Source organism: Aedes albopictus, chromosome 3 (genome assembly GCF_035046485.1).
Source record: "Aedes albopictus strain Foshan chromosome 3, AalbF5, whole genome shotgun sequence".
NCBI classification, from domain to species: Eukaryota; Metazoa; Arthropoda; class Insecta; order Diptera; family Culicidae; genus Aedes; species Aedes albopictus.
This window is the reverse complement of record NC_085138.1, coordinates 108803470-108828451: the sequence shown is the minus strand read 5'-3', so window position 1 is coordinate 108828451 and position 24982 is coordinate 108803470. Positions and strand designations below refer to the sequence as shown.

General features: G+C 38.9%; 1 protein-coding gene across 1 annotated transcript in view; it reads left to right on the top strand.

Moving 5' to 3' along the window:
* LOC109415018 (GTPase-activating protein) overlaps positions 1-24982 on the top strand; it is a 102889-nt gene that overhangs the window by 38191 nt on the left and 39716 nt on the right. Inside the window, exon 3 of the mRNA XM_062856668.1 lies at positions 16552-18473. Within this exon, the coding sequence (XP_062712652.1) occupies positions 16552-18473 (1922 nt within the window). The remainder of the gene's footprint in view (positions 1-16551; positions 18474-24982) is intronic.

The window sequence follows — 24982 nt, the reverse complement described above, 5'->3', positions numbered from 1 at the left end:
ATGTAACAAAGATTGCAATAAACTTGTTACGAAATTATGTTAGAGGCAATCATATTATAATGCATTATATAACTAATGTTATTATACATCTTTCTGAATGAACGAAACAAGTTTTTGTTTTAATTTTGTTACTGAAATTATAACAAAAGTTAATATAATTTTGGTATGGATGTCCACTAAGGTGGCCCACGCTTACCGTCAAGGCGCCATTCACCGTGGGGGCTCCATTCACCGTGTGCCTTCGAATATGTTTTCATTATTTCCATATTATGATTGAATGATATGACAATAATGAAAATCAATTCTCCAAAATCAATTCTTTTGGACTCCCAAGAAGCTACGTTCAAAATTTGAGCAGCTCAAAACGCTTACAATTTTGTCAAAGGCCGCAAAGTGATTCAACGTCTGTGAAATAAGTTATACCCTAGGGAAAGTGAGGATAAGCTTCCAATACATGTAAAGGAATAATATCAATAATGAAATCTTAATAACGGGTGGCCACTAAATAACGGGAATGCTTTTAGCAGCTGATTAAAAACAATAGAAGCGTCCATAGAGTAAACATTTTTTAGACAAAACCATCGTCTATCTATCCACAAAGTCAGCGTATTTTTTATTTTGTGTCAACTTATTCTGTTCTGCAGAAAACGACATTGAAACAGGAAGCACTACCAAAACGCCTTGGACGGCTCTACTGATTGCTCAAAACAACCGTAAAAAAAGTTAATAGTAAACCATTATAAAACTAGAACCCGCCCGGTTTTGAATGAATTCCACATCTCGGCATCCCAAGAAACAGATCCTGAAGGAAATAGAGGAAAACTAGCAAAACCAATAAGCATGATATCATTTCACATAATAAAATCTTCTTTTGTGACATGGGCTGGATAAATCAATAGAATGCCTTGTTAAATAACAAATATTAACATCAAATCACATTTACACATTGAACAACATGTAAATAGTTCGTTATAAAAAAAATAGCACAAAAAAGTTCAACAATGAACCGCAGTGCACAAATTACATCGACACGTTTTGGTGATACAGAAAAATAACATTTTTTGGAAATTTCTATAAATGTCATTTACGGGAAAAGGCTACAACCAAAGCAAAAAAAAAACAAGTCAGTATCCCCATTTTTTCTTATTACTGTTTGAGTGTGTAGATGCTAAAGGTAGCTGAGAAACCATTTATTTTGACCAACGATTTCACAGACGCAGAAAATGCGTGAAAGTAAACTCTGAAAAGTCGTACAAAGCAGTTTCTCCAACATCACTGCAAAAAAATACTATACAAATTACTACGTTCAACTTTCTTAAATTTTATATTTTCCATGGACGTACATTGTTAAACCTTTATGATAGTTAAATTCAGATTGCCATTTTTAAAGATCATATATTTTTAAGAGCACATTCAAAGCATTCCCGTTATTTAGTGGCCACCCGTTACTTTGCCTCACTTTGCCTAGGGTATAACTTTTTTCACAGCCGTCGGATCACTTTGCGGTCTTCGACAAAGTTCTTTGGCATATAGTCACCTACAATAACACCAAAGGGTTTATTCATTGAACGCTTACAGTGCCACCTAGCGGCAAAATTCGAAAACTTAAAATTTCTGCATACATTTGGCCAAGTTTTCCCATACAAACTTCAAGCGTTTTGGCTCCCACTTAGGCTCAACCGATTTTGCTCAAATTTTGAACGTAGCTTCTGGGAGTCAAAAACAACTGATTAAGGAGGTAAGCCTTGGCATTTTTCGATTTTTTTGGTTTTCATACAAGTGTGGGTCACCCTAATGCCCACATGGAAAAGTCCTTGTAACGAAATTATATCAACTATTGTTATTTCTAACAACAGTTGTCATGATTTTGTTATGATCTTGTAATGTGCTTCTGATCGGGATGACATTCAATTTGGGTAAGCACAGAAAACGTGAAACGTTCTGAAAGAAATCATTCAAGGAAAAATTAAAAAAAAAACAGCCTAATTCGATCCAAAAATGTGAGCACACCTATAATGAAAATTAGTTGGCACCTAATCCACTTGAAATCGCAAAACTAAAGTGCCACCCAGACGGGTGCCACTCCAAATCACATCAAGGTTGCATCTCCGCTTGAAAAAGCCATCCGCTGCGCTACGCCTGTCAAGAGTCCCATAAACCCCCTAATCTGAAGTGCACTAACAGCCAGCGCTAAGAGCGCAGCAGTGGCAGCGCACGAGTTAATCATTTCCGGTCGTTGTTCTTTTGTCTTCCCGCGAGCGAGCGACTGACAGTTGTACTGTACGCGACGACGTCCGTTTGTCTTCCACTTCCACTTGTATTCAGCTCTAGGAGGGAGAAGTCCCTCCAGCAGCGTGGCGAGCTAAGCCAATTCATTATTAGAGCGATAATGCATGAATGAATGAATTGATTCAACAATGTGGCGCATACATCCACGCTCCACCAGAAGAGCAAACCGGACGAACTATCCCGGTGTGCGACAGTATCTGTGCCGCCAGCTATTTCAAACAGAGACCTGATAATTACGGTCCACAACAATTATCACAGTGTACCTACACTCCCGTTCAAAAGTTTGGGGTCACCCCCTCAAAAACATGTCATTTTTTTAGGCCCATATCTCCGCCAACTTGCGTCCGATTTCAAAACCCTAGGTTGCATTCAAAAGATAATAAGTCAAAGAAACTTTAAACATGATTTAAAAGAAACTTTTTCAAAAAAATTTGTATGTAAACTTAACCCAAAGTTGCCAAATTTTCTAAAAAATGAATATAAACTTACGGCAGTGTCGCTGGAAGTTGGGTCGACCAAATTTTAAGATGAGAGCGGTAATATGACCCATTTTCTATTAGCTTTCAACTGCTTTTTACAGAACTTAGCTAAAAAATCTAGAAAAAAAGTTATTAAGTAAATTAATCCTTGATGTCATCGACCAAAAGTTTGGGGTCACCCCTCAATATGATGTATCGGCCAAAAGTTTGGGGTCACTTTCGTAAAACATAGAAAAGTGATTTGGTGATATCTTCGTTATCTATAGTTCAATTTTAATTATTTTTGGCTCATTTCAAAGATAATTAACTAAATTTACGTTTGATGTCTTCAACTTAACGTATTTAACGATTTTTGTATATAAAAAAATTATGTAAAGTTAGCACATTTTACCACGCTTCAAAAAATGAGGCAACTTTACGTTAAGTTTTAGTATGTAAATTTCAACAAATATGTGTGGTTCAATGTCTATGCAGTAAGTATCATTCATTTTGTTTCAAATAAGCCAAGAAGAATTAAAATTGAATGAAAGATGACAAAGATATCAACAAATCACTTTTCCATGTTTTACGATAGTGACCCCAAACTTTTGGCCGATACAGCATTTTGAGGGGTGACCCCAAACTTTTGGTCGATGACATCAAGGATTAATTTACATAATAACTTTTTTTCTAGATTTTTTAGCTAAGTTCTGTAAAAAGCAGTTGAAAGCTAATAGAAAATGGGTCATATTACCGCTCTCATCTTAAAATTTGGTCGACCCAACTTCCAGCGACACTGCCGTAAGTTTATATTCATTTTTTAGAAAATTTGGCAACTTTGGGTTATGTTTACATACAAAATTTTTTGAAAAAGTTTCTTTTAAATCATGTTCAAAGTTTCTTTGACTTATTATCTTTTGAATGAAACCTAGGGTTTTGAAATCGGACGCAAATTGGCGGAGATATGGGCCTAAAAAATGACATGTTTTTGAGGGGGTGACCCCAAACTTTTGAACGCGAGTGTACAACAACAACAGCTCTATAGTCATCTGCTTGTGTCGCGTTAATGGCCTGGCCTGATAGAGGCGTCCACCTAATACACATGATGGGTCTTCCCAACCCATTCATGAAGCTCGCGCGCGCTCCTATCTATCTGGTCTCTTCCCGAGCGGGTTCGTTTGTTTGTACACCACTTAGGAGGACGGGGGCTCATATCAGTGCTTTTTGAAACTGTCAATGAAATTCATTCACAATCTGCGCTAGACAAGCAGCGGCCGGTGTCAACATCGAACTTCCGGTATTGTTTGCTTTAGGAGAACAAAAAAGGGGTTTGGCCACCGAGCTTTGCTCGATCAATTAGGAACTTTACGAAATGTGCGTGGATCGATGGGTGTTGCGTAATGTTCCGTGGATTTTCTGAACAGAAGGAATACACAGTGTTGGAATGAATTGAAGTTCTATTCTCATTCTTGTTTTGTCTCAATTGATGTTTATTTTTTCAGCTTCATAGATATCATACATTAGATCCCCACTAGATTGTCAATGACTGTCCTGAACAGATTCACAAACAGCCGGGATCATCTGAATAGCTGAATCTTTCGAGTTCAAAAATCTGTCGATCTCATGATTTGAACTGATGTTCGAGTTGAACTGTTGTAACGTACAGTGACATCAGTGACATAATCACTTTGATACCTAGTCTAGTCTAGTCTAGTCTACACATACACAGCCATTCATTGAAAGAATCCTGGAAAATGATAGGTTCGACTATTCCTATAATTTTTCTTGTCATTATTAATATTTGCAGTGCATCAGAGTTGCATTACAAGCATTAAAGCGGCCAGGCCTACGTTTTTATTGTTTTTGGAAACAGTAAACAAGGACATCTCGTACCAACCGTTTCTGTGAAAAATGAGAATATACCGCTTCGTTGGGAGTGACTTTGCTAAGAACGTTAATGTCACTCCATGTCCTCCGGAATCCTGGGATGGGGCGACGGTATTTCCCCCGTATGCCCTGGCTCTCAAGCCTAGGCTTAAGCGCCTTTACCCGCTCTGTGACATAATCACTTTGATACCTGATTATTTTTTTGACAAAATGAGCCTTTCGAACAAATTGCGTTCGACCAAAGGACCCAGAACAGTTCAATGTATTCGATCACATTAGATCTCGTAAACACCTCTTAACAATTACCTCTTGTCTCTTTACGTAATTGCTCAAAGTAAGTCAGCCTTAAACAAAGCTTGAAAGAAACTCCAACTTCTTGGAAGTGCCCCAAATTACCAAACAACTGCAACACCGGTGGTGTTATGAATGAGAAAAATCTGGCCTTTGTGCGTGCCGTCGATGTAAACAAATGCCTCAAAAGAACAAGCCGCAATATCGACCCAACCAATAGGCCGAAAAGTAGTATCACGCAATGTCCTCCCCACTTCCCCACGTTGCCATTCAGTCCTGCGCGCTGTCCTTCTAGTAGGCCGTTTGCGTGGGCAGACCTTCCGCCGTCGATCGGATCGGATTGCAACAGTCGATTGTGCAGCGAGCGCGATCGCCACCACACGATGAGGGTCATTTGTTTCGTCGATCCGCGCGTCGATCGCGATCGCTCTGCACTGCACGCATGCCTGAACCGCGCGCACAGACCGACCGACCAACCATGTCTAATGTGAGGGCATGTGGGCGCCTCCAGCCGTTACATATCTCCTTCACTAGTACGATTACGGTGCGGCTGGCGGCGAGGGCCCATCAACTTCATCATATTGCTGAGCTCAGTCGTCGGAATATGGAAAGTGTTTGCCATAAGTTACCGCCGGGCGATCAACGCCAGGACCATTATCGCATTGTGTAGGCTAATTTTAATAAATGCCTCCGAATGACCGACCAGCAGTTTGTTGGGGGCGATGAGCGCACCTCAATCGATCCGATTAACTCCCCGGTGGCGTGGTGACGATAACTGCCACCTTCTGCGCTTCGGTAGTCATGACATCGGTGGGTGGGAAGCCGGTCGCTACTCTGTGTGTAATTTGGGCAATGATTTCTACCCTCGCAACTTTCCAACGGGCCTTCGAAGATCTGGTTGGGTCACTGTGGGGATGTTGCATACAGGTAGGTGGCCAAAAATTTTGTTACGCAATACATCGTGGTAATTAGTACCATCGGGAGGCCTTCACATAATAGCTAAGTATCTGACTGACTCACCATCTGTTCATGGACATTAAAGAAGTGTTTGTTTCAGTAAAAAATAGCATAGGTAGATAATGTCAAAACCCGGTTTTCCGACGAAATTGCACAAAAAAATATTCATGTAAAATTTAGCGAGAAATCATGCACATAAAGGGAATACTAGAATTAGTACACATTTACATGAGATATCATGTAAAGTAACATTATTATCGTGTATGTTTCCGACAAACATCACGTAATCCACCATGAACTCTTACCGGTTACGCGACTATTAGCAAAAATTTACACGATCAAAATGTTATTTTACATGATATCTCATGTAAATGTTCATTAATTCTAGAATTTCTCGCTGAATTTTACATAAACATTTTTAAGTGTAAAAAGGGCTGATACGTGCAACGCCAAATGCATGAAAACCAAGTTTTCGGATCGCGGACAGTGTCACCTGCGAATTTACTGTTCAACATTGCACTCAAAGGAACGATTAGGAACTGCAGAGAATGGCACTATTTTCACGCGATTGCATATTAGGCTGCGGTTTATTTTTCAAAACTTGTTGAAACCTGGAATTCGTAAGCTCTTTTGGATTCAAATTACATAAGAAGAGAGATATCTGAGTTTGAGCCAAAAATATTGAGATTTAGAGCGCCACCTCACCGCAAAGTTGAATTTTCGAGTATTATAAATGTGCTACATATCACTTCAAGTGCCATAACTTTTTGAATTTTCAACCGATTTTCAATCTTTTTGCCTTTTTCGTACACTTAAGTGTACTGAAAAGCCATATGTTCTTTTAAAAAACGAATTTTCGATAAAAGGCTCGGTAAAGGTGTGCGCCGATTTGAAATCGGTCGGCGGCGGCGTTTTGCAATTTTTTGGCCGGCAGCGGAGGCGTGATCGGCGTGACGCCGAATGCATTTTCGGCGGCGGCGACGGCGGCGTGAAACGGCGTGGCTATAATTTTTAATTTTTTGTTAATTCCGTTAATCAATATCAGTGTTTATTTTTTAGTACCTCATCTTGTTGAAGATGCAATGACATGTTTATAGTTACGGTTTAGTTATATTTTTTATTTTTACATGTTTTTTTATTGAAATAGTTGTTATGGTGAATCATCTATTAGCTGCGCAATAATTTATCCAGTATGTCTTAAAGAAATTCCCGGAAGAAAATCTAGAGGAATTCCCGGTGTAACTTGTAGAGGATTTTCCGAATAAACTCTTAAAGGAATTCCCGGAGGAACTCATAGAGGCATTCCCATGTACACCTAGAGGAATTTCCGGATGAACTCCTAAACGAATTTCCAAAAACCATCTTAAAGAAACGTTTGGAGAAAATCCTAGAAGAACTTCGGAAACAAATCTTAGAAGAACTCTTAGAGGAATTACCGGAGGAACTCATAGAGGAATTCTTGGAGGAAGCTCTGGTCATTCCTTGTGCAACTTCCAGAAATACTTTTAGAGCAACTTGTAATTGCCGGAGGAGCTTTCGAATGAATTTTTGGAGGTACTCCTAGAGAAATTGCCAAAGAAATTCGGACAGGAATTCAAGGAAGAACTCGTAGAGAAACTACCAGAGTTAGTCCTAGATGAGTTCCCGGACGAACTCTTAAAGGCATTCTCGGAAGAATTTCTTGAGGAATTCCCGAAGAAATTCGTAAAGAAATTCCCTGAGGAACTCATAGAGGAGGTCGTAGAGGAACTCGTAGAGGAGTTCCCAGAGGTACTCCTAAAGAAATCCCGGATGAACTCCCACAATTCCTGAAATAAGTTGTAGAGAAATTCTCGAAGAAACTCTTAGAAGAATTCCCAGGAAATTCATGAAGAAATTCCCGGAAGAACTCGTACAGCGATTCCCGGATGAACTCATAAAGGGATTCCCGGAAGAACTTCTAGAAAACTTCCCCGAGATATTTTTAGAGAAATTGCTGGGAGAACTCCTAGATGAGCGTTTATGGAAGCTCCTAGATGTATTCCCGGAAGATATCTTGAAGGAACTCCTTAGAGGAATTCCCGGAGGAACTCCTAAAGGAATTACTGAAGGGCTTTACAGGAATTTCCGGAAGTACTTCTAGAGGATCTTCCGGAGAATTCTTAAAGGAATTCTCGGAGGAAACTCCGGCATACCCAATGCAACTTCTAGATAAAACTTGTAGAGCAACTCGTAGTGAACTTGCCTGGGGAACTTCCGGTGAAACTCGTAAAGGTGTTTCCGAAGATATTCGAATTCCCAGAAGTACTCCCAGACGAGCTCCCGGAAGAACTTCTAGAGACAGTCACGGTGAAACTCTTAATATAATTCCCGAAAAAAAAATCGGCAAGGAACTCGTAGAGGAATTCCCGGAAGAATTTCTGAAGGAAATCCTAGAGAAATGACTCCTAGAGGATGTCTCGGAGGAAACTCTCGGAATTCCAGAAGAACCTTCTAGAATTCCCGGAGGAACTCCTAGCGGAATTCTTGACGAAACTGCTGGAAGAATCCTCAAAAGAGTAGCTGGAGAAATTTCATCTTTTCTGGAGATGAACACGACGAGAACATATCTTTTAGAATCACAAACTTTTTCACTTTTAAAACATCGTTGACGCGACATGCGAAGTTTAGAATTTCAAACAACTACCGGTGGAACTGAGCGTAATTTGATCTATTTTTAGCGTTCCAAATTTTTAGAACTGTTATACCTATATTTGAACCACCGCTGAAAACGACCTTACAAATGCTATGTATGCAAATGACTTCAATAAATTGCTTGAAATAAAGTAATGAAATAAATCAAGAAATAATATATTTTTTTAATGCGTTTTTGTGATCGGCGTAGAAAATTGGAGCTCGGCGGCGACGCGCCGGATAATAATCAGCGGCGGCGGCGTGAACTAAAAATCGGCGGTGGCGCCGGCGTTGCGCGGCGGCACACACCTCTAGAAGGCGGCTGTTTGATGATGTTTTTGGATTTAAATTCATGCAATATCCCTTTCGTGACGAACCAGCACAATCGTGCTGTTTTTCGGTATTGGTTTTACACATTTTTTTCAATTGTTTTTTCCTCAAAATATGTGATGTAAATATTTTTTATGATCGAGTTATTACTCTAACTTGTATTTCTGAGCCTCAGCTTTGGTTGGAATTGTTTATGAAAAACGCCACAATAGGTTAAACAAAAAGTAAACAATCACCCTAGAAGTTGAAAAAGTTTTATCCGTCGCATTTTTATAAATATTTGTTTAATCCAATAAATTAATATGCAGACATAAAAATCAATAGAAAAAGAGTAGTTCTGCAAAACGGCGAAGAAAAAGTGGTGTTTTGTTGAAAAACTCAAGATTTCTGGGTGGTCAAAGTGGGACCAGCACAATTGTCCTGTTCCGTCCCCAAGGCGGTCCAAGTTCCATCGAAAATTGCATATTCTTAGGCGTTTTATGGTATAGAAGATTGATTTTAATTATTAAATCACTACAAAGTGATAGTTTGTAAAAACTTAGACGTATAATTTCATTTCAAGGAACACGATATCAGCTTGTACGAGTTTTTTAAAGAACTTTAAATACTTGGGTGAATAATATTACTCCATATTATCGAAATCATGAATTAGATTGGAACAGGGATTTGCTATTCTTATTATCTTCTTCTTAGTCACTTCTATGATTTGAATACCCTGTCAAGCTGATCTCGTGTTCCTAGATTTGAAATTATGCGTCTAAATTTCTACAAACTAACACTTTGCAGTGATTTAATAATTACAATAAATCTTCTGTACCATAAAACGCCTAAAAGTATGCAATTTTTAGCAATTACTTAGAGAACATCGACCGGCTTGAGGACGGACCAGCACAATTGTGCTGGTCCTAATTTGATCCTAAAAAGTGAATAGGTGGATAAAGTAGCCGAAGTAAAGTAAGTTTTATTCTAGAGGACGTTGAGTTTATAAGAGAAAATATGAGATAATCATTCTTTTATGGTCCGTCACGAAAGGGATATGGGTATATTTGGTCACCCGGAGGCTAAAAATAGCGACCAGAATTTCCTAAAGGAGGACTTAAATCCAGAAGGGCGGCTCAAAATTCAAGATGGTGTTTTTGAACCATTTTTGATATTTATCCATGTTGAAAAAAAAACCATTGTTTTAAAGGTACAGTTTATTCACAGCATTCTTAGTCAACATAAATATCTACCCTGATAAAAATGAACATAGTGATACAACAAAATATATTGTTACAACACGGTGAAATGAATGGTATTTACCATTAACCCTTTATAAGGCCGAGAAAAGCCGGGGCCCGTGGCGTAGTTGGTCACACGTTCGCTTCATATGCGGATGGTTATGGGTTTGATTCCCAGCCCCGGCACTTGCAATTTTTCGTCAATTGCTCTTCCCCCGAGAGCGGCTGGCATTGACCCTCTTCTGAGCCCCGTGGCTCAAACGGACCCGGATACCTGGACATCGGCGAACTGCTACTCATAATGGACCCTCAATCGGACTGGAAATAAACAACGGCCATCCATCATCCTTGCGCTCATCCTTCTACCATGTGGTCGGGGTTCTGCTAAACCGAACCAAAGACCATTTTTTGAAAAATTGAGTTTTCTTAACCATTGGATGAAGAAATTGATGATCCTCCTTCCATGTAAAAATGCAGTAATTCTGACAGCTCTTCGTGGAGTAATTTCAAAATTTCTGTTTGGCAGAACATACAAAAAATAAAATTGCATCCAGCCAGAGTGAACTGTAAACCATTCCATAGAATCATCGAAATGTTCCAGTTTTGGTCCAGATGAAGAACATTTCAAGTTATGCTCATCGCCGTCAAATTTCTAACTTCCAACCGACTCATAGTAACAATCTGTGGGAGAATTGAACACGTTATTAGTAATACGGATGTTGGAGGATACAATTATGTTTCGATGGTGCTGATCGCCATTTTTCCAAATCACATTCAGCCAGACCGAACCAAATCCACCGCATTTTAGAAACTATTTATTCTCAACAAAACAAAAATCAACTGGTTTTAAATACCTGCGATATGTCGACACACCTCATAGGGTAAGTGCTCCAATTATGGCTATAGTACCAATTATTCGCCATAGTTGATTTTCACCCTTAAACGATGTAAATCAACAAGAAAAAAATACAGACAACAGATCCCCTTTCACAAAATATGGTTGCACTCATTTAAACTCCACATTTTGCTCAAATTATGGTAGGAATAAATCATTTTCCTTAAAATTTCGGTTTCCTTGCACCCTTTTTCGCCATAGTGTACCAGTTATGGCTAATCCCATAAGGAATGCATGCAAATAGTGCGAAAAGGAACCGAAGTTAACAAATGTAGCCATAACTGGTACAGGGTTCCTATCATTGGCACACGCTTTAATAAATACTAAAGGTAGTTTTGGCTCCGTTTCTATATTTTTCCTGTAAAGTATGCTAGCTCAGCTATCTTTTAACATATTGGTGACATTCGTTGGTCTTCTTGTTATTTTTATACAAATCGTTTTGCTTAGGTAGTGCCATAATTGGTACACTTACCCTACTGATAATTTAACACAGAAGCCGTCATTGAACAACAAGGCTAATAAGAATAATAAAGCTTGAAAAAAATCAAACACTTGCTTCGCTTTGGCTGATCGAAAAATGGCGTTTTCACGAAAACCATGCTAGAGAAGAATGTTTAGAACTTGATTCAGACTTAACGACTGACCTTCAGCTAAGTAAAATGACCTAGAGGTAACGTGCCTGGTTATCACTTTAAGGACCCAAGTTCGAATCTCTTTAATATTTTCGGTTTTTTTTGTCTTGGTTCACTTTGGCAGATCATTTTCATGGTTTTCTTCGACCAGTATAAATTTGAAGTACACAAATTGCTCCATTTTCACATCTCAGGATCTCAGGACATGCAAAGACATCATTTTACATAATCACTCTTGCTCTGTGCCTGCACATGCACCGCCTATAAAAAAAAAACATAGGTGGTAAGGGCTGAGCTGGGAGGGCTTCCGCCGTTCATATTTCAACCTATTTTGAGATCTCCGTACTACCATACTTTACGCATTGTTTCTGATTGATGTGAAGGATTGTGAGTGATATCGATTCCAACTTCATAGACGATGAAAAATCGAGATTTTTTTTACAATCCGGCTGGTTTCCTCTAAAACAAATAAACACAGTCAGCCACACTGAACTATAAACCATATTCCAATGTTTTTGTTCAGCCAGAGTGAACTGAGTGCAAAGTACTAAGAAGTTAAATGTAATTTTCATCCCCCAAGAGTAAACAAAACAACCACTAGCGCAGTCTGCCGGCCAATACTGGAAGCTCGCCCCCGTTTACTAGTTCAAATTTAGATTATAAATGGTTCAACTTAAGATAACATTCTCCAAGTAAGAATTACTTAAATTTGATAATTTTATGTCGAATAATGCGGAATATTATTCGATTGGTCGATTCTACGATAAAAAAGCTTTCATTTGACGTGTTCACATATTGCGTGTGATACAATGCATGAGCTGTACGAGTGCACCGAAAATGTGCTTTCTCTGGGGGGAAATGGGTGAAATCGCAGTGATTTTTCAATTGACTATTTTCCATGACAAAAACGCTTTTTTCAATGCTTTTAAAGTCCATTTTATCAGGTTATATTACGGAAAGCTGTTTAACATCTTTTTCGGGACAATATTTGCCTAAAAAGTACGTTTAATGAATTACGAAATGGTTCAAATTAAGATTAGGATTTGACTAGTTCAAAGTTTGATTTCTTACCCTATTATATTAGGTTAATACTGTCAAGTTTAACTGAAAATCGCAGCAGTATTGACAGTTTTATAGTTGAGATAGTGCAAACGGACCTTACAATTGTTAGGAAGCATTAAATTCACTCAGAAGCGGTTTGAGTTTTGAATTTTATAAAAATAAGTACTCAACCGATTTCGATGAAAATTTGACCACTTTATATTTATTATGTTGAAAACTTGTAATCAAATTTTCAGATGTTTTGACACACTAATAGGAAAGTTATAGCCTGAACCATTTTCAGAATTAGTGTACAAGTTTCCCAAAATCTAATATTCTCGCGTCAGAGATATCTCCGTCAATACTTAACCGATTCTGATGAAATTTGTATGGCATTATCTACACATAATATACTGTTGCTGGTGAAAAAAAAAACAATTTGAAGTTTGTTTGGGAGCGGTACGATGAATCACCCCTCGTCTGATTTTGTACTGGGTAGAGTTGTCAAGCAGTTGCCCAGCTGTCAAAAGATGGTTTTAAAAAATCTCTTTTAAATTGTTTTTAGGTATCAACATAAAATTCTAAAAATCTGAAAAAAATGATACTGGTTCAGAAAAAGATGCCCTTTCTTATAAAATTCAAAAATCAATATATTTTCCAAAATTTAAAAACCCAATTGGCCAAGAGGCGTTAGGTGAGGTACAAGAATAAAATCGATCATTATTGGTTGGTGCGGCACAGGCGGGAATCAGATGAAAACCCTAAAAATAAATCGCTGAGAGCGGGACCTTCAATCCCACTTATTGATGCATTGATTACTCATCATCATGACCATCGGAATGAGACTGGCGTGATTCAGAAACAGACATCGAGCCAAAACGGAAGCCCACACAATCCCACCGAGGCCATACAGGAACTGATAAAACAAAACCAAACAATCACTAACCGACCAGAACATGTTTAGTCTAGTCAGTCTGCACAGAACACTGTCTGTGTTCCACGACCACGGTGGTTTGCAGCAGCAATACACATTTTATTCACTGAGTGCATGATGGAATGCATTTTACATTCAACAACAACAACGAGGGAACGAGCACATGGCCTGACGGTTGCGATGTGTCACTCCACTCCCGGCACATGGGATGTTATATGGTGGAGAAGGGTTACAGCGGAAGTTCGGCGGTAACTCGTTGTTGACTTCCACGAAACGTGGCAGAGGAAGAGCTGGCAACACTCTTTAGGCTGCTGCTACATTAGAACCCGAGTTACGGTTCGGTGCGTTTCTGTGGCAGTTTATTTTTCCCACAGTATTCCTGGGTTGAAGAAAGTTTTATGAGAAGAAGAAATAAAGCACAACGTAAGTTTTGTTAAAACAAAGCTCTTAATTCTTTTAAAAATTAACTTAGGGTTGATAAACTTTGCTATGATTGCATAATTTGTTATTTGTATGTTATAGAATGTTATTTATGTTCAAACGAGATATAATCTCAAAGAATTTCAAAATTCTGTTCTTGATTTGATATTCGTTTTTATAAGGGTACCGTCGCCATCATCAGTCATCGTAAGTAGTAAGACTAAACCATTTGGGAGGAGAAAGAGACCGGCAGACAAGAGGAGACGAAGTGCCCGGGTTTACATTGCGTGGGTACGGGTGTAATCCGATCCGAGCAGTGCGGATTCCAACGAGGACGTGGCAAGAAGCTTGGGTGGGAGAGGGTTTATGTGACTGCATTAGTAGGTAGCAGCACTTCGGTCCAGGAAGTGACTTCGCTCCGGTGCGATGGTTGGCGTAATGAGGTGAGCTCAGTGAGCGCTACTGCTACTTCAGACATGCGACCGACCTTGATAACCCTTTTCTGGTGCGTTCCATTTGTTCACTAATTGACAGATGGCGTTGTCGGTATGGTTGACTCTGCCTTAGCTGGCCTTATTCCGGCTATTGCATTGCAGTAGATGAACTCGACCTATCCTAACAATAAATGGGGCCGGAGCGATTTGATTGACATCGAGCGATGGAAGATAATATGGGAGCAAACCCGGACAGAAGTGAATAACAATTTAAGAACAATTTTGAAAATAAAAAAAAATCAATGATGATTAACCGTACTTTCACGTAAAACAAAAAAAAAACAAATTATGCAATCTTAAAAATATCGTTATATAGATCTATGTAAAACTTATTGCATTACAGTACCTTTGTTAACCCTTTGAAGCCGAAACTTTTCTAAGCATTATTATAGAGTTTTTTTCTAAGTATTTCTGCGGTATTGGTGCTCAACAGCATAAATACGTAGAGCATGATGAAGAATTGTTTTTTTCTGGATACCCTAGGTCATCCAAACTGTTCTTGAGTTTGAACAGTAACTTCTTTCATTATACAAAGCTACAATTTGTATTCTATCATGTCCAGTGTGTCTTCTGATAGTTCAATAGACAGTATCCGATTAGTCAGGATATCCTAAACGTGATCCTAAGTCATCCAAACTGTTCTTGAGTTTAGATCCTAAAGTCTACGGGTGTAACGGTAACTTCTTTCTTTATATAATGCTACGATTTGTATTCTATCATGTCCAGTAAGCCTTCTGAAAGTTTAATAGACAGTATAAGATCAGTCAGGATATCATAGGTCGTCCAAACTGTTTTTGAGCTTAGATCCTGACGAAGGATAAATGAATACACATGAACTTAACCCATATCCAAATTCAGCTTTTAGAACAACTGGTATGTCAATTATTTCGTTTCTCCAAACATCATGGTGTTCAGGATGTTCTAGGTTGTCAGTAAAGTCTAATATACAAATATTCCCATTTGAGTTCTCAACAGATGACTTAATTTGCAACAACTTTGCCGAGGACAGCATTTTATTTTATTCAATGTGTGAATTTATGCAGCCATTTCTACTTACCTATGTTGAAACTATATATGACCCCTCCGGCTCCAAAGGGTTAAAAAGGTATGTTTGTCTTATTCTCTTCAAATGCATTGTTCTCAGATGATGTGTATCAACACATTCTAAAACGTACTCATTGGGCTTTCCAAATACACCAGTCACTTTTTCAACTTTGGATTTTTCATTGTATTGGCAATCCCTCAAAGCTTGTATGTGCTTCCAGACCGGGTATCGTTGAACTATGGCATTTTCCATTCGGTCGTTCATTGATAACTTAATAAATATTCAATTCACAAGCGACTACTGACTCTCCGCCCGGGTCGTCAATTGAATTAAACCCACTGCTACTGCTACGGCTGACCCATTCATCAAGAATGCTCTCATGATGATGATAGTCGTCGTCGTCGTTGTCTTATTACTTGAATTTGCGGTAGCGATCCTCGTTCTCGTCGGAAGGCAGGCAATACGGAGGGAGTCACGACTTTTGCACGATACCTAGCATCACCAATTGAACTGATCGATCGATCGCGGTCGCGATCGCGATCATTCCCCACTCGTGGATGGTTATAGCCTGTTATAGTACATCGGTGGAAAACTATTGAGGCTCGTGTTATGCATTCATTCATCAATTCGCTCGTTTGAACGTGTTTTCCGCCGTTTATTAGCGTGTGGGCTGCGGCGGCGGGACCTACCGCAATACCAGTGTGGCATTGCGATACAAACCGTTGATACGAATGATTTTGTATGCATTATAGATACATGTTCCGGAAGGAACATCCAGGTTAAATTTTAATTTGTATTAGTGTTCATTCACAACTTCAATCATGATTAACTTCATTCTATTTTGGAAGCCGTTGAGGAGCAGGTATAGGAGAACTATTTTGAAAGGTTCAAACTTAAACTTAATATCATAGATTGTTGCACTCCCGGCACTCCAGTATTTCTCGTATATTCCAAAAATTACAATTCCTAATCCAGCCATCTCGTTCTCCCCACTCTCTCCCTCCAGGCGAAGCGAAAAACCTCATCGGTCGCAATGGCAACAACTGCGGCGGCTCCTCCTCATCGGGCTCGAAGGAAAACCGGGACGTGTACTGCACGATCGCCCTGGACCAGGAGGAAATCTGCCGGACGCCGACGATCGAACGGACACTCAGTCCGTTCTTCGGCGAGGAGTACCAGTTCGAGATCCCGCGGCACTTCCGGTACCTGTCGGTGTACGTGTGGGACCGGGACCGGCACCTGAAGCAGGACAAACCCTACGGCAAAATAGCGATCAAACGGGAGGACCTGCACCAGTACAACCACAAAGACCACTGGTTCCCGCTGAGGCCGGTCGATGAGGACTCGGAAGTACAAGGCATGGCCCACCTGGAGATCAGCGTGGACGATGGTGTCGGGAACCTGAAGCAGAGCAATGAGTTTGACGATTGCGGGAGTCACCATAACTTCCAGTCGTCGAACAATAGCACTTCCTCGTTCGGCAGCGTGATCAGCAGTAGCGGAAGTAGTGATACGAAAGAGAATTCCAGCTCCTCCCACCTCAACCATCAGCACCATCCCCACCTGCATCTCAGTCATCATCATCATCAACAACAACAGCTACATCATCCAATCATGGTGAACAATTCTGTGCATAGTACAAATTTTAAGTTAAGTTTTCCATCCAAAAGTGGCCACGGGACGCTCAAAACCATTTTCGGCGGCAGCAGCGATTTTGGCAATAACGTGCAGCAGCAGCAACCATTCCGGAACATTCTCGACACCAGCAGTAGCAGCTCCAGCCGAAGTTCGCGCATCACCATCAAGCTGACCGAGTGTATGAACTTGGCGCGCAAAAATGGCCTCTGTGATCCGTTCGCAATCATAACTGCTCACTATTCGAATAGGAAGAAAATGTCCCACCGTACTAAGGTGAGAAAGAAGACGGTCAATCCGGAGTTTAGTGAAATAGTTTGTTTCGATCTGTGCGTGGACGTTTGCGGGAGTGACTCGAGAAGTGATAGTAACAATACTTATACGGTGGCGCCCCTGGGGGGTGCCGATCTGTGTGAGATCGTGATAGCTTTTATGCACAAAGGGGGCATGGGGGATGATGTGTTTCTCGGTGAAATCAAGCTTCCCGTTCGCGGGAAGCAGCAACTGAACGCGGTGCAGCAAAGTGCGTGGTACTATCTACAACCCCGGACAAGCCATTCGCGGCCGACGCGAACCTGTGCGACTCCCCCGGGAACCCGGCTCTCTTGTGATAACTCGCTTGGATCGCTCCGGCTCAAGCTCAACTATACCGCCGATCACGTGTTTCCCTTAGCCACCTACGACCAGCTCATGAACATCCTCATCCAATCCATCGACCAGAAACCCATCACAGCCAGTGCCGTCCACATCCTCGGTGAAATCATCCAGAACAAAACCGAAGTCGCTCAACCGTTGGTCCGACTGTTCACCCACACCAACAAGATCGCTCGCATTATCAAGGCCCTGGCGGATCACGAAATCTCCAAGCTCACCGATCCGACCACCATCTTCCGGGGTAACACCCTGGTCTCCAAGATGATGGACGAAGCGATGCGCCTGTCCGGACTGCACTACCTGCACAACACCCTCCGGCCCATTGTGGAGGAGATCTTCGCCGACAAAAAACCGTGCGAGATCGATCCGGCCCGGGTCAAGGACAAAGGCCAGATCGACACCAATCTGGTGAACCTGCAGGAGTACGTGGAAAAAGTGTTCGAGGCAATCACCCGGAGTGCGGTCAGGTGCCCCGCGGTGCTGTGCCAGATCTTTCACGATTTAAGGGAGTGTGCGGCCAAGTACTTCCCGCAGAACAAGGAAGTCCGGTACTCGGTCGTGTCCGGGTTTATTTTCTTGCGGTTTTTTGCGCCGGCGATTCTGGGCCCAAAGCTGTTCGACCTGACGACTGAACCAGTGGTGAGTAGTTTTCTTTTTGAGATTGTGCTACTTCAATAGCGTTTCCCTAACATTGAAACCGTGATATCACCTAATTGTAATCACTTTTTCAGTTCCTAATTCCGTTCACACTATTTGTTTAGCATGGGTGTTCGGAGCTAGGAATTGAGAAAAAGTGATTGGAACTAGAAGATGTCACGGTACAAACAATATCAAATCTACCTATTCTGCAAGTTGGACCTTTTGAATTATGCTAATCAGCTTAGAACAAGTAGAAAATGACTCAAAAAGTTGATTCTTGTTTGATTATAATCATGAATTTACCTGCTGATAATGATGAATTAGAATGGTGGTTATTCTTTTATTTTTCCTGGAGAGTTGAGGATGAGGATTAGATCTCCAGAAGATGCGCAGATACAGTTATAGACATTCGTTTAGCCGAGGCTAAAAAATTTTCAAGAAAATGCCAGGAAACTCGTACAAAAGATTTTATGATAAAACTTTTTTATCGTAGTGATAGTATATCTAGTACTGTTTTATAAAAATGTGATACATCATACTTACATATACACTGAAACAAAAACGAGGACAAAAACCCTTAAAATGTCAGTTTTAGCCTAGACATTCGTTCAGCCGAATTGAACATTTTTTAAATTCCATAATAAAAAACTAACAAATTTCGAAAAATATCCAACAAAGTCATTTTGTATGGTGACCTGCATTATAGATCGACTTGTAAATCATGAATTAGGTCATTTTTGGAAGTGCTTCCATATTAATTTTGCATGCATCTCATATTAATATGTCATAATATTGTAAATGTTTCCAAATTGAGATTTGATGTAGTTATTTTTATCGGAAGTGTTTCAAAAGCATGCAATGAAAGTTTCATGACCAAAGCAGGTTGAAAATTTACGAAAAACAATGTTTTTAACAGAAAAAAATAACGCAAACCATCAAAAAATCACGTATTTAAGTATTGTTTTGATGAAATATTATGGTTTCACTTGCATAAATCACAGCGTTTACTACTATTACGTCTTCTAATAGCTCTCAAGATCTTTCAGACTGTATTCTGGCTAAAATAACATATCGCAAGGTCGCCATTCACCGCTCATGCCCCATTCACCGCTCATTTTGGGTCAATCATACAAAAATGGTCAAATGTTAGTAAAGTATCGTAACAAAAGTGAATGTAATATGTTGCTACATTTAAAAACTTTCATTTCACCATGATTTTATATGGGTGTACCTGAAATCACGTTCTCAAAAAATATTTCTCACACTGCGCTGCAGGAAAACATGGGAACTGTTCAGGGCAAACAGTGGAAAAAAATATCCAATAGGTAAAACCCGTTAAAGATTCCATTTTGACAAAACAGGATGAACTGAACGTCATGAATCATCAATACTTAGGTAAATAAAAGTAATTTTGTTTTTATAAATGAATAGTTTTTGTGATTCCATGAAAAAATAATCCAGTGAGCGGTGAATGGATCCATTATGAGCGGTGAATGGATGCATGAGCGGTAATAGGAGCCAAGAGATTACACATTTGAATTTTTATTTTTTCGGCTGTAAACATATTTTACAATCGTTATATATTTTTTCTATAATAACAACATAATTGTTGAGTTTTTAACGTAAATTAAAGTGCAATATTCGCAAACGTCGATTTTTAATGTCATATACTTTACGAAAATACCGTTAAATGAGCGGTGAATGGCGACCTCATGGTACATTGGACGGCTCATATTTCGAGAAATGGCACTGAAAGTATTAAAATTTCTTGCATGAACTACTTGTTTCATAATTTAGACATTCTTTTGAAATAAATCATGTTGTGAAAATGAATGTGATTCACAACTAAGACTTATTTATAATATATTTCTTCAGATTGAATAAAATAAGCCTATTGTTTGACCATATCTTGCATTTTTGTATGAGCATCTGCTTTTAAATAAACAGGATACAAAAATTCTGACACTACTGGCAGTTCTTTCAGGCAGTCTTCTAACTCATTTAGTAATGCTAGTATCAAACAGGTATACTCCACAGGCATTAGCGCACGTCTTTATTTCAATGCAGAACTATTTATTTTAGCTTTTATCAATCACATTTTCAAGTTTAAACATCCAAAACCTAGTATACTTAAATTTTTCATGACATTTTATGCAATAATTTGAACATTTCGAACAATAATTCTGTGTCATATTTTCAAAACTGCTAATCTAGTTTATGTTTGAGCGTTTACAGGAATCATTTTTCTTAAATAAATTTGTTTATCGTCGCTTCTCCTTATCGGGAATTTTTTTTGAATATTTCTCTGAATTTCACAAATAAATAAACTTTTAAGGTCAACTATCTTGCTAACACGTCATAAACTAAATGCCTTGAAGTATATCCTCGAAATATACTCACGAAATTGCAAAAAAAAAACTATTGAAAACCAATTTTTCATTTACCTCGGCTAAACGAATGTCTAGGCAAAAAATGACATTTGAAGGGTTTTTACCCTCGTTTTTGTTTCAGTGTGTATGTAAGTGTGATGTATCACATTTTTATAAAACAGTACTAGATATACTATCACTACGATAAAAAAGTTTTATCATAAAATCTTTTGTATGGGTTTCCTGACACTTTTTTTGGTCTCGGATAAACGAATGTCTATTACTGTAGTCCAATTCATCTATCTCTTTAAGGATAACATGCACGAATAAAAGACAACATATAAATTGTAGCTTTGGTCTACTCTCATATCCTACTACAGTAACTAAACAGGTGTCTTGGTCTTATATCTTTGAATTGGTAATTGGCGTAGCTAGAATTATTTCAGAAATTTCTCCTTCTGCAGAGATTTTCGCAAGAGATTTTTGCAAGAATTGCCGCTGGTATTCCTCCAGTAATTCCTGTTGGCATTTTTCTAGGAATTCATGCTTGGAATCTTCCTGGAATTTTCGCTTAAATAGCTCCAAAAATTCCGCTGGAGTTCCCTTGGGAATACCTGTGATGGTTCCTCTTGTAATTTCTCCACCGATTTCCTCTAGGATTTCTACTTTATGGCCTCTAGTATTTTTTCAGGTTTTTTTTAAATGAGTTACTGCTATGATTTCTTCAGGAATCACTTCCAAGATTCCTCTTGGAATTCTTCCAGGAATTTCTTCTGGTATTTCTCAAGAAACAAATGCTGAAATTCTTCCAGAAGTGTTCCAGAATTTCCTTCCGAAGTGTATCAGGTTTGTGTATCATGTCGTTCTGAATTTAATGCTCAGAACTATCATAAGCAGCGAGAATCGCTATTTTCTTGTAGGGATGTTGTGTCAAGAACAAGATGTATTAGTTCTGCTGTAAAAGGCTAGGCTCGTGGAAAATGATGTGGAGGTAGATTATGATTTAAATTTCTAATGATTTGGGCACGGCGCACCAGATCAACATCGTATGGTCCACTGCACGAATTTATGCTGACCTGCTTACTCTCACCAAAAATTTGAGTTTGAGCGATGCCGGCACCTGAAATAAAAATCTGCTGGACGTGCAAGAGCTCTTGGAGAGTGATGATATTGTTTCATAGTTCCCAGCTAAATTCGACAGAATCCATGGAGAGAGAGAGTGTGTAAACCCCAAACTAACTTCCAGTGAAATCCTCAAAACAATGGAAGTCCTTGAATTGAGTTGATTAAAAGCGAATTATATGAAGCAATTCTCAAAGCAGGAATGCCTGATGATTTTTTTTTTCAAAATCTATACGACTCATTCGGAAATTCACTTACAAATCTTTTACAAAGAATTACGTAAAATATGTTGACGTACAACAGAAGTCAGCTGGAGTAATCAAAAACACAGGTAATGTGCAAGAAGACATTCAAAAAGCAACATAAAGTGATGCTTGTAATATTATGAGGTACAACAGAAACAATCGCGAATTACGCCGATAGAGTAAAGAGAAACATGAGTAGAGCCCGTAAATCTCGAAGGTCCTGATTCCAGATATTGTGAGCCATACTTCAAAATACCGTCAAACGGGGTGACTTGCAACGGCGGGGTGACTTGCAACACTTGATGTCCTCTGTCTATGTTCATCAACAAAACATAAAAATCGGACGTTTACGTACCAAAACTCAGTTGAACTATGAAGTGCACATACTATCTGAGTAGTAGCCACGATTTTTACTTTTATGAAAATTGTTCCAACAAAATATTCATAAATTTAACATTAGTCTGAAAAAGTAACAAAAATGTGAGGCTCGAATCGTTACCTGCAAAAGAATGAAAACAAAATTTCCCAAAAATAATATTCTATATGCGGATTCTATACATAATGAGCTATATGAATTTCCATTTTACTTTATAAAAATATTACAATATCTTTGTTATATTCATATGTTTTGAAATATTGTACCTAGACGGGGTGACTTGCAACACTCATTTTCTTAACAATTCAAAGTCCAGAAAAACGAAATGTTGTTGTTTAACTAATAATTCACCAGCAAAAGTCTGAAGGATCATCATATGAACTTAAAAATACATTAAAACTTATGTTAAATTAACAATTAGTAACTTGGTGTTTTTGAGCCCAATATTTCCATATAAAAATTCACAATTCAATTTCCTATGTAAAAACAAATGTAAAAATAAGTATGTCAGCTCAAACAATATCACAATAGTAGCAAGAATACTTATCAAATATGCTCGAAACTAAAAATTAATATCTGCGTGTTTGAAAAGGGATTTATATTGGGTGTTGCAAGTCACCCCGCACGACGTCTTGTATCAAAAACAACCTTATTTGGCTTTTTCAACATAAATAAATCAATCTATAACTTGTTCACTCTATTTTATAGAGGGGCCGGCTATTAAAACTATTACAAATAGTTTGAATTTTAAAATTGAGTTTAATCAACATTTTTTGTTAGTTGAAGCTAAAAAGTGTTGCAAGTCACCCCGTTTGACGGTACATTGGAGACATTTTGTTTGCCAGAAAACATTCAAAGAATAACACAAATAACTACTCTTGATATTATGAAGTACAGCATAGATAATAATGAAAGAGCTACACCATTAGAGTAAAGAGAAATAAGAGAAAAGCTTGTAGGACTTGATGATCCTAATTCTAGAATAGTGTTGATGGCTCAGAATATCCCATGAATGTTCTAATAGCAATGTAGGTGTTCACTGAGATTCCATCAGAAACACAAACTGCATTCCAGGAACATACTCTACAATTAAAGGACAACCCAAACTTCAACGTGTATTTAAGGCCATTTGTTTTCTATTTAATGTCCAACGACTACAGTATTGAGTTACTCGTAATATTGAGAGGTAAAGCGGCCATCAATGTTAATAAGTTTCTTGGACAGGATGAACAGTAATAATGGTAGATCCTGTAGATCTAAAAAAAAGAATTCCAGGGTTGTTTGGATGACCTAGATATCCCAACTCATGTACCATGAAGTTTCTAGGTGTGCTTTGAGGCTTTTTGAGGCTTTGCCGTAGATTATGTTTTGCGAGCTTTTATCGTGTATACTTTAGTATGCTGGATTGCTGACATAAGCTTTGGAGTGCTTTGGAGACTTTGGAATAGTTCTGGGATGAAAGCTTCAACCGATTTTGATGGGTAGTGATACAGTTGACGTTCGATAACTGCAACATGTTTATTGTTTACGTTTCACTTACCGAATGCAATTCGATAATTGCAACAACTGACAGACGTCAAAGAACTGTCAGTCGCTGCAGAATGCAGCCAATGTGCATTCAGAAAACATCGCACTGCAACAAAAGTGCATGCGAAAAACATCGCATCGCTGTTGACATTTGATTTTGACGGATAGCGGTGCGATAACTGCAAAATTGTTGCACTTAGCGGACTTGCACCTAAAAAGCATTGCAGTTAAACCGTTTGCACCGAGCGAACGTCTACTGTACATTGCTTGTCGATGATCAGTGGAAACTGTTGATGATTAGAAAAACGATGAAATTTCAGCAAAACCATGAATGAACCATTATGAAGAAATGCTTAAAAACGTATGTTTAGCTATCATTAAAAGAAGAAGGTACGTACCATGCATTAACATAACTATTCTCTTTGACTATAAAAAAGACTACAGAAGGTTGTCCCGGGTATTTGCACTTCCTCAGTAAAAAATTTCATCTTTGAATGCTCTAACGTCTAACGTTAACCATACAAACAAATACATTCAATAATAACTGTGGAGGTGTTTACAGCAGGGATGGGAACACTCACTTGCGAAGAGTTACACTCTCTTGCTGTTTTCTCAGCTCAGAAGCGTGCTATCAAGAAACGATGTATGGACGACTTTTGGCTTGTGGTTTTGTCTAAAAGTTTGTCGAATAGAGTAGGGGTCGCACACCCATACCTAAGTCGTGACAGAGCTGCGAAAGCGACTCTCCACGAGGTGAGTGTAATTTACATTCACCTCGTGGAGAGTTGTCTTCGCAGCTCCCTCACGCCTTCGATATGCATGTGCGACCCATACTTTGTTCGGCAAACTTTTAGACAAAACCAAAAGGCA